This window comes from Mustela nigripes, chromosome 5, assembly GCF_022355385.1.
Source record: "Mustela nigripes isolate SB6536 chromosome 5, MUSNIG.SB6536, whole genome shotgun sequence".
Taxonomy (NCBI): Eukaryota; Metazoa; Chordata; class Mammalia; order Carnivora; family Mustelidae; genus Mustela; species Mustela nigripes.
In genome coordinates this window covers 133,309,971-133,321,030 of record NC_081561.1, presented here as the reverse complement: position 1 = coordinate 133,321,030, position 11,060 = coordinate 133,309,971, and the positions used below count along the sequence as shown (strand labels likewise).

The following is an 11,060-nucleotide window of genomic DNA, read 5'->3' as shown; positions in this document are numbered from 1 at the left end:
AAGGTCATAATAGCACTGCCTCACAGGGTTCTTCATAAGAACTAAAGGATACAATACACAGGGTAGTGTTTACAACAGTGGTCAGTACATCAGAAGCAGTAAACACATGAAAGCTATCATTAGTTATAACCACAAAACGTATCTTGCTGCAAAACAAAAATGTCTGAACTTCTGCTAAACTCTTTTATCGCCTGAGAAATCATTCCTGAAGAATCTGTGATTCTTTGATATGATGCAAAATAGCTTCATGGTTTTTGTCAATGTTTCTCCCAGAACCATATTAAAAAAGACTAAACTACCTTTTGAGTAGTGAATTTTATTGCAAATTGCCACAGAAATGCTCTGTAAAGTAAAAATATATCTTATATTTAAAAATGCCAAAAGGGCACTAGGCATTATATAAGACTGATGAAACTAATACCTCTGAAACTACTAATACACTATATGATAATTAACTGAATTAAAATTTTAAAAAATGCAAAAAGGTAATATATGGAGCAGAGCTAAAATATACTCCCCCATAAAATAAAATATAATGCCAGTACGGACACACTGTTAGTTTTTGTAAGATGATTTAAGGTTTTGTTTATTCAAATCAGCAAATATCATTAAGGATCTATTAAAATCTTAGCTCCGTGCTATGCTGAGTAAATGCAAAAGAAGAAGCAACTGTGTCCTCTCCCACGGAATGATACTGGGATGCTGGAATGCTGAGACTGACATGCAGGAAACAACCAGAGTCACTAAGAGGACGAGTATAATTAAGTGCTCAGTTGCATGGCTCAGCAGAATTGTAGGAATTCAGAGCGGGAAGATTAATGAGTCATAGAGTGGCTCAGGAAAGTTGCCCCTAGGAGAAAGAGGAGGAATGTAAGAGTTTTTATGTATGATCTTGGTTAAGTTCATTAACCTCTCAGTTACTGCTTCCTCTTTTATAAAATTTGACAATTTAATGCATACAAAATGCCTCGCACACTCTAAAGCAAGACAGGTTTGTGATAGGGTCTTAGAGAATGAATAGTATCCACCTAAAAAGAATGTTTTAGATAGCAAGATAACCGTGTCATGTAAAAGAGACACATATTCCTTTTAAGACTTTAGGTTCAAAAAGATAAGAAAAAACGTCTCCAAGTAATAGCTGCAAATAATATTATTAATATATTAAGTACAGTTTTTTGTGGCAAATAGCAACCATATTTTTTTTTCCTGCAAGGCAAGATAACTCCTTCAGCACATGAAACTTGGTGCAGACTGAAATCCTAAAGAGTTCCTTCTTCCACGAAAAGATTCTTTCTTAAAAGATTTTTTTAAAAAGTTTCAGGGGCACCTAGGTGGCTCAGTGAGTTAAAGCCTCTGCCTTTGGCTCAGGTCATGATCTCAGGGTCCTGGAATAGAGCCCCCCCCCCCAATCGGGTTCTCTGCTCAGCGGGGAGCCTGTTTCCCTCTCACTCTCTGCCTCCCTCTCTGACTACTGGTGATCTCTGTCTGTCAAATAAATAAATAAACTCTTAAAAAAAAAAAGTGGCATAAAATACACAAATCTGCTTTTCCCTCTAAAACCATGTTTCTCCCTGGACCTTCCCTTATTCAAAAGTTACTTTAACTTACACTCTCCATCTTCTACAATAAAGAGTTATCATCACATCATTTCTCCAGTGGGACTTTCAGACAATTAAAATTAGGAGAAATTTAAGTTTTTCCTCATTTTTGTGTATTCAACCAAATATCCCATATCATGTCTTTTCCAAATATACTGATAGTTAAAGAAGGAAAGTTTCCTCCACAGCGTTTCAACACTTAACACTCACCAGAATCCTGATTACATTTACATGCACCATCTATTGCTGGAGTCTTTCCTAACATTAGCAGTTAGAGCACTAATTAAATACACTTGCAGACATAATAGTGCCCTTGACAAATAAAGTCACATCTAGTTCTGGTGAAAGCCTGGCAATAGAGTTTTCTGCTTAAAAACAGAAGGCATATTAGAATAATGAAAGTTTCCACTTTAGGCCAAATTAGATTATTCCAAAATAGAGGATGATTTCATGGCAATAAGAAAGAAATGGGCCTTGTGGAAAATTCCATTATTCATTCTTATCTACAAGAGTAACTGTCAGCCAAGCACCAAGCACCAGGAGGGAGAAATTGTATTCTGTTCACTTGTTTCTGTATTTAACATTCTGATAATGTAACACTGCAAGGCAGTGTGCTACCTACGTGGTAAACAGTGGTAAACAAAACTATGACCCTGTCCTTCTGGAGTTCACAGTCTTCTCAAATATTTTTTGTCACAGGTTTTGGCTTTAATTTTCTCTTTCTGGATATTGCCTAATTCTGGTCTTGATAACCAAAGACGCTCAGGATGTGATACATCACAGCTGTTGGGCAGGAAGCAGGACCTCAAAAGGAAGCAATGGGCAAGGATGAGGGAGAGGCTGCTAGGCAAAACACGACACACACAGAGATGCAACCAAACTTCAGTTCAAGGCATATTCACTTCATATTGCTTTAGTAACAAATTCCCACCAACTTAGTAGTTTAAAACCACACAAATTATTATTTTTTATATTCTGGAGGTTAGACATCACAAAGATGTTGGCAGTGCTGCATTCCTTCAAGGCTCTACGGGACAATCTATTTCCTTACCTTTCCAGATTCTAGAGGCTGTCTTTATTCCGTGGATCCCGGTTCCTTCCTCCATCTTCAAAGTCCACAGCACAGCATCTTCAAATCTCTTTTTCTCACCTCTGCTTTGATTATCACACATTCAAAATCTGACACTCCAACCTCCCTCTTACAAGGACCATTATAATGACATGGGTCCCACCTGGATAATCCACGTGATTTTCCCATCTTCCTATCTTTAACCTAACCGAATCTGCTAAGTCCCCTTTGCCACAGAAGAGAACATATTCACAGGTTCTGATGATCAGGAGGAGGACATCTGTGGGGGCCATTATTAAAATAGCCTACAATCCAAGGCAAAGGAAATAGAAAAAAAAAAAGTTTGCCCATTTCGCACTTTGAGTCAACTAACCGCACACTGGCATTCTGCAAGTTTGTTTTCTACTTCAAGACTACCTCAATTATTCATTTTAATTAGCTTTCCTTTATAAAAATCATGGCAGGAGGTCTCCCACTGGTATTTTTCTGAGGCCTTGGAACTCTCGAACACCAGTTTTCTTCACAAGCTAAACGAACTAAAACAACCAGGTCCACGGACCTCCCTCTTCAACTCTGGGAACTGACTGCCATGAACACATACTTCAACAGGGTCAACCTCTCCTACCTCTCTGCAGACCTCAATTCGTGAATAGATTAATAGTTTATTGGACTGAGAATAGCTCTTCTAATTTCCTGCAGTGAGAAGCCACGGAGCAAGATTCAGCGAACTGACCCTGGTTTAATCCCTGCAGACATTATGTAGCACAAACTCCTCTTTGAGGCAGATTATAAATTCGGAACGAGCAAGGACTAATACTACGCGTCACTTTAGCGGTAAAAAAGCCGCGGAGTAGTTTTTTCTCCCAGTGATGTCAGAGGCCAAAGGGCTTTCTACTTGAGAAGAGAGAAACAATTTGCTGTCCACGTTAGTTTAAAAATAAAGAGATTTGGGGGGTGCCTGGGTGGCTCAGTGGGTTAAAGCCTCTGCCTTCGGCTCAGGTCATGATCCCACGGTTCTAGGATCGAGTCCCGCATCGGGCTCTCTGCTCAGCGGGGAGCCTGCTTCCTCCTCTCTCTCTGCCTGCCTCTCTGCCTACTTGGGATCTCCGTCTGTCAAATAAATAAATAAATAAAAATAAAAAAATAAATTAATAAAGAGATTTTTGCTCCTGGCCACTACTGGGTAACAAGGAATAGATTTACACTCCTGCCTGAAAAATTCCTCTGCAAAACCAGTGAAACGCGTTTTCAGACGACGACAGGCAGGGGAGTGCTGGGGTCGCCACAGTTCACCCCAGCTGGCATGCTGGAGGCAGTTCCCAGAGGTACCGCAGGGAGGGTCCTCACTGCCTTCAGTCTCTCATTCCGAAACACAGTTATGAACGTAAGTCAAAGTACGGCTTCACCTCCCACTAAACTCACACAAGTAAAAATACGATAAAACTACAGGAAAGGGCGGAGCAAACCCCAACTTCTCGCATGGGGGCGAGATCTACGGCCCTGACGTCAACCTCGCGGAGACGCTCGCGAGAGTAGAGAGTGGGCGGGGCGAAGCGCCGGCTGGCGCGCGGGCGGTCTCCGTGAGGAAAACAGACGTTAATCTGCCGTTGGTCGGGCTGCTACGGACATGAGCCTCCTGGCTGGGGCTGAGAGGTCCTCTTCCCCCGAAGCCCGCAGTCTCACGACTCCCGGCGATATCCCAGGAGACCCGGACCCACGCCACAGCCTGAAGCTCCGTGAGGAGACCGAGGTATCCCAGGTGATGGCGGAGCCGGGTGCGGGAAGCTTGGACGCGGTCGCGCTCCCACCGCCTCAGCTTCCAGAGGGGCGGGGAACCTTCCACGCCCCCGCGGGCTGTGACCACCCAGCCCCGAGCCGAGGCGGTGGGGATTGCGGTTTCGAGGCGACCGAAGCGGGGCAGGCGGAGGCTCCGCCTCTCACGGAAGGCCCGGAAGCTGTGCCGGTGTCCGTGGCAACGGACAACAGCCCGAAAAATGGCCGCCCGAGCCGAGAGCCGCGCGGCCCCGGTGGGGAGAAGCCGGAGAGCTTCGGGTTTGAGGTCTTGGCAGCGGTGAAGGCCGAGGAGGTGGAGACCGAGAAGTGCACCGTTTCCTCGGTAGCAGTGGATGAGGAGGTGGTGGAGAAGGAAAGAGTGAAGGAGGAGGACGAGGAACAAAAGATGGAAGTAGAGAAGCAAGTAGGTGAAGAAGGAGAAATGGTGGAGGAAAACAGAGTGGGGGAGGAGGAGAAGGAAGAAGCGGGGCCCCGACCCTTGAATATGGATCTCCGCATGAACCCCCTGGAAGCCATCCAGATGGAACTGGACACTGTGAATGCTCAGGCCGACAGGGCCTTTCAGCAACTGGAGCATAAATTTGGGCGAATGCGTCGGCACTACCTGGAGAGGAGAAACTACATCATTCAGAATATCCCGGGCTTCTGGGTCACCGCCTTTCGGAACCACCCCCAGTTGTCCCCCATGATTAGGGGCCAAGATGCAGAGATGCTAAGATACATAACCAATTTGGAGGTCAAGGAGCTGAGACACCCTAGAACTGGCTGCAAATTCAAGTTCTTCTTTCGAAGAAACCCTTACTTCAGAAACAAGCTTATTGTCAAAGAATACGAGGTCAGAGCCTCCGGCCGGGTGGTGTCTCTTTCCACTCCAATCATATGGCGCCGGGGCCATGAACCTCAGTCCTTCATTCGCCGGAACCAAGATGTCGTCTGCAGTTTCTTCACCTGGTTTTCAGACCACAGCCTTCCAGAGTCCGACAAGATTGCTGAGATTATCAAAGAGGATTTGTGGCCCAATCCACTGCAGTATTACCTGTTGCGTGAAGGAGTCCGCAGAGCCAGACGTCGTCCAATAAGAGAGCCAGTAGAGATCCCCAGGCCCTTTGGATTCCAGTCTGGTTAGTCTCTGCCTTTGGAAATACTGCACAAGGTCCCCTGCCACCTCTTGCTGGACCTGTGCTCGGACAGCAGAAATGGGTGTCTCTCCTCCCTCCCCCCCCCCCCCCCCCCGTTCCATTTCTACAGCGTTTTTCCTCTGGACATTGTTTCCTCAACCTCAAGACTGAGACTTTGAAGGCCATGGTCCTCCATTTCCACATGGCCTTCATGCCATTCTGCATTACTGTCACATGCTGCATGGTCATGATTCACATTACTCCTAGACCAAGCACATGATGCTGTAAATTGCATTAGCTTTATCTGTACTGCATGGACCCTGTTTGTTCTCAGGGCCTTTGGTCTGGCTCTTAGCACCTGGAATTCTAGCTTTGCCTAGAAGCTCATTCTACCCACGTTGGCTCTTTAGTACAGGCACGTAGCCTGTAGACAATTGTGGGACAGAGAGAGCAGCAGTGTGCCACTTAGTCTATGTGATTTATGTAATTCCATTGCTCTTGCACCTCTGGTCACCACCTACTGCCTACTACTGGCCTTGCCTACGCACCTTGGGCCCCTGCCTACCTTGCAGATAATTGTTGGCCCCACTGTCTCGTTTCTGGTAGACAAGAATCTCTAGAACTGCCGGGGGACCCAGGTTTCCTGCCAGCATACAAAGACCCTTCTATTCCTCCACCCAAAAGATCTAGATTTCCCCACCTCCCCTTCCCTCCATCTTCATGATGCAGAACACTACTAACTGTCAAGCTAGTGGTCAAAGTGACATGTTAAACCTTATTCTTATGGCCAGAGTAAGGATGGTGTCCATTCTACCAGGCTTTCTTGGCCTCAGCTAGTAAATTCACACGAAACGTAGTGTATACCTCTTGTGCCTCCTCTCCTTAATCCTGAACGCTATTAAATACCAGGGTGGCAGTACACTTTCTCTCCGTCTCCTGTCTCTTAAAGAAAAAAAAAAAAAGATAGCTCAAAAGCATCTGCAAAAGCAGGCCTTTTAGTTTAATTTGGTTTTAGCTCTTCATTATTTCCAGGGACAGGTTGTCCTGTAAAATAGACTGCTGGAGCTCTTATTTTCCTCTGCTCTCTTCCCCACTCTCCACTCCTTTAGCAACACCTAGAGGATTTAAAGGGAGACAGATCTAGATGGAATGAAAAATTATATCTAGTTGATAGTGGATGGAAGAACCAGAGATTTTGATGGGTTCCCTAAGCGGGGAAAACTGAGCAGATGACCACAGGGAAAAAATGAGCAAGATAAAAATTGGGCTAAGATTAAGATGAGCTGACACAGCGTTCAAGGAAGAGGTTTTCTCTTTCAGTGGTAATGGGAGGAGAAATACTTTTTCTCAGGATTTCCATTGTGAATTGAGAGGGATTGGAGTGTGATGTGTATTTCCTAGAGAAGAGGAAAGAAATAAAGCAACTTCTGGAGCTTTCTCTTGTTTTCATTTGATTTAATTTATGCAAAAGATTAATACTGTGTTTTTTGTTTTTCCAATGTTTAGTAAAATAACATTTTCTGTTTCTGCTTACTGGGAAAATTGAGTTGTATAGGTTTTCTTTTTGCTTTCAATTGGGAATATTTGGAAAAAATAACAGTTTTACTTTCCTGTAAGATACAGAGACTTAAATGAATATTAGAGTTTTCGACTAATTGTTTCTGTTAAAACTGTATCCTTAGAAATAGAGTTTGAGTAATTTGATTTTGTCAGATTCTGAAGACTGGAGATTGTTGTCTTCATGGAAGAATAACCTACAAAAGATGTTTGGTTTGATTGTCTTGCTTAATAATTTATCCTGGGTATAACTTAGAAATTGATGCATCTTTTTTCCTAAATATAAATACTTGTGAGATTGCTCTGTTCAAATTGAAAGTGTACCATTGGCATATTTGTTTTTCCTTGTATGTGTCATAGTAAAATAAAAGCATGTTAAGCTGCTAGATTTCTTATTTTTCACCCTGCCCTAAACTTGCATGAAGAAATTGATTAAAATAACAACAGATTATAGAACTTTAAGTTCTAAAAATGGATACAACAGACATTATCCCAAAAGTAAGAAACTAGGGCACACTGCTTGTACTTTACAAGGTTGGGAGGGTGGTTTCTGGATTTAGCTTTAAAATGTTAACAGTATTCATGATGTCACCTTTTTCCATATAGCTTGTACAACACCACCACTTCCTTCACTTCTTAAAGCCTCCATTTCTGTCTCTGTAAATGATAGTCTCAGGTCATTCAGACTTTTTTTATTCACTTGCACGTTTAATAAGCAAACAGTTTCTGTCATAAGTGATCAATTCTTTTATCCTCATACTTTCTTAGCTGTAAAAATTTGTTCATTTTCTTCAAACTTCCCCACCTTCTATTCCTGTCAAATTTTTCAGAGCCTCAGAGGTAACTTTTCTGCCTTACATTTTTTCTGTTCCCATTAGAGAAAATGAAATGTCTTCTCTAGTACTTGGTATATTTATAGGGACTTTTATTTTAGAAAATAGCGTATAGTTTGTTAACAGCGAATTCCACAAATACTAAGGCATTTTGTCAGGCCTTGGGAAGATAACAAGAATAAGAAGATAAAATAATTTCCTTTATTGTTAAAGAATTGGGGAAAAACTGATAAGCAGACATGACACAGTGATACGGTAAAATACAAATGTATTTTCACTTCCTTTCGAGTTTGTAAGCTCTGTGAAAGAGATGATGGGGTATCTTATATCTCTCACTGCTCCTAGCATATTTTGTACATAGTTGTTACTAGATAAATATTGAATGACAAAATGAATAACTCAAATGGCAAAAGAGAACAAAATACCCTAGTACCCAAAAAGGCTTGATGAAGTAATGGGAAGAAGATGGTTTTTAAGGCATTTGTAAAATTGAGGGGAAAAAATTTACAAAGCCTTTTTTAAGTAAATTTCATTTTTAAGTGATTAGAAAAGTCTAAACCCTATAACATTTAACCTTTTCACTTGCTACTTCAGCAGAGCATTACTTAACTTTGGATCAACAATTATGTGCTTTATTTTTGTATATTTTAAGGTAACTGTTAACACTAGAGGTAGGAGTTAGACTCTAGACGTGTGCTGTCCAATACAGTAGCCATTAGGCACCAGTGACTACTGAGCACTTGAAATGTGTCTAGTCCAAATTGAGATCTGCTCTGAGTGTAAAATAAACACTGGATTTCAAAGACTTTAAGTATGGAAAAACTGTAAAATACCTCAATTGTATATATTGATTGCATGTTGAGATGGTAATATTTTTGATACATTGGTTAAATACATTAGTAAAAATTTTTCATTTATTTGTGGCTACGGGTAAATTTTAAATTAGATGGACAGCATGGTTCTAGGCTTCTTGGATATATCAAAAGTGTATAAAATACATGAGAAACTTTCTCCCTGTGAATTTTTTTTGTGACCAAAAAAACCAAGACAAGAAAGGGTTATCTAGTTAGAGTTTAAGATGGGTAAAGTATTGCTAGATGCCAATGGGTTAAAGAAAAAAAAAAAGTGTAAAAATGAAATGTCTCCTATCAACTTTTCCATGAGTACCTTAAGACATACTCACTACTTCACATGATGCCTAGGTGGCCCAGCCTGTTAAGTGTCTGCCTTTGGCTCAGGTCATGATCCTGGGAAGCTGGGATCGAGTCCTGTGAAGGGCTCCTTACTCAGTGGGGACCCTGCTTCTTCCTCTGCCTCCTGCTCCCTCTGCTTGTACTCTCTTTTTCTGACAAATAAGTAATATATAAAAATATATACTCTGTACTTTGTAAAACAGTGTACAAATGTTTCTGGTTCTAAGTAGAGTACATGTGGGTGTCAAACTAGCACTAGTAGTTATATTGGGTTATCTAAAGGAGTGTCTAATTGATATTTAGGACCTATAGCTTCATATTTTTCTAGAATAAGGTGTTGTGTATCTTTGATTTACAAAAATGAAGCTCAGAACAGACACAGTACATGAAGCTCAAAAAAGAAAATTTCTGTTATCAAATACACCATTTTGTGTATGTTAACATAGGCTCTAAATTTTAACAATTGGTCAGGCAACAGAAAAAATCAGAATCTAGCATTGCATCAAGTCAATTTAATGCTCACCACTTGAAGCATATTTTATTTTTGAAAAGTAGGGTAGCCTTGCAGTGCAGCCTTGCAGCAATTATTATCTTATATTGGTTATTAAGGATTATGTGGGATAGTAAAGTGATGGTTGTCCTTGCTCTGGAGGAACTCACTGTCTCATTGAAGGGGTATTTTTTCCTTGAATGTTTCCTCTTCAGTAATATTCAAACCAGTCATGTACAAAAGAAAACTCAGGATTAACATGGCAAAAAGAAATTGTCAGAGATGATCACGACTGTCCTTTCAGGGCTAATTTCCCCTTAATATATAATTGAAGTCCTAGACTGTGAGTGAGATGGATATAATATTTATCTATTTACTATCTATATGGGAGATATCTTATTTGTGAGCAGTACTTTCTCCATGTTGTTTGAAGTGTTTTATTCAGTTCTGAACGGCCACTTTAATACATTTTCTTTGGTCTCTGGGGTACTCAAGACTTACAGAAGAGTTTCTATTAGGCCACACTAAGAAAATGTCTACTTTTTGGCTTCACTTTTTCAGTATTTGCATTTCATGGTTTTTTTGTTTGTTTGTTTTGTTTTTTTGGAGAACAGGTGAGGAAGAAATGGTTCTGTTAAAAGTAAAAAAGGCCACTTAAGTAAGCTGCTAATTTTCATAAATACCCAAATGTCTTATTAGTGGCCTTAAGAGATAGCGAAGACACATTAACTTTATTTTATTTATCTATTTATTCAAAGATTTTATTAAGTAATATCTGCACCCAACATGAGGCTTGAACTTAAAACTCTGAGATCAAGACTCACATGCTCTTATTTGAGCTAGCCAGGTACCTGGAAACACTAGCTTTAAACGGGGATTACATCAGTTTTCCGACCTATTACCTAGCACATTAGCCAAAAGAAAAACCTTTTCTGAGCCTTGGTTTCCTTGTCCATAATGCAGGGATGTTAATACCTATATTGTAAGCCAATATTCTCCCAGGATGTATTTGGAGAATGCCATTATAAGGTTGTAGAAAGCATTTGGGAGTTTACTATGTGCCAGGCACTGTGTTAAAAGATTCCAAGTATTGACATAGTTAATACAGGTTAGAGTGTGAAAAATGCCAAGCACAATGCCTGGCATTTAATATGTAAGAAATAGTAATTTCCATTTACCTTCCTCTCCATTTTAATTTCTCATTTATATCCAGACAGTTGTCTAGCCTAATTTTTCTTAAACCCAGCTGACCATTATAAATAGCTGGGGAGTGGGGCACCTGCGTGGTTCAGTCAGTTAAGCATCTGACTCTTGGTTTCGGCTCATGTCGTGCTCAGGGGGTCCTGAGATCAGGCCCTGTATTGGGCTCTGCGCTCAGCACAGAGTCTACTTGTCTCTCTTCCTCTGC

The 11,060-nt window shown here is 41.1% G+C and overlaps 1 protein-coding gene across 1 annotated transcript; it reads left to right on the top strand.

Moving 5' to 3' along the window:
- The first annotated feature begins 4,201 nt into the window (after positions 1–4,201).
- TSPYL1 (TSPY like 1) lies at positions 4,202–7,520 on the top strand. The gene has a single exon (XM_059401243.1). The coding sequence runs from the start codon at positions 4,295–4,297 to the stop codon at positions 5,585–5,587; it is 1,293 nt and encodes a 430-aa protein (XP_059257226.1). The 5' UTR covers positions 4,202–4,294; the 3' UTR covers positions 5,588–7,520.
- The last annotated feature ends 3,540 nt before the right edge of the window (positions 7,521–11,060 follow it).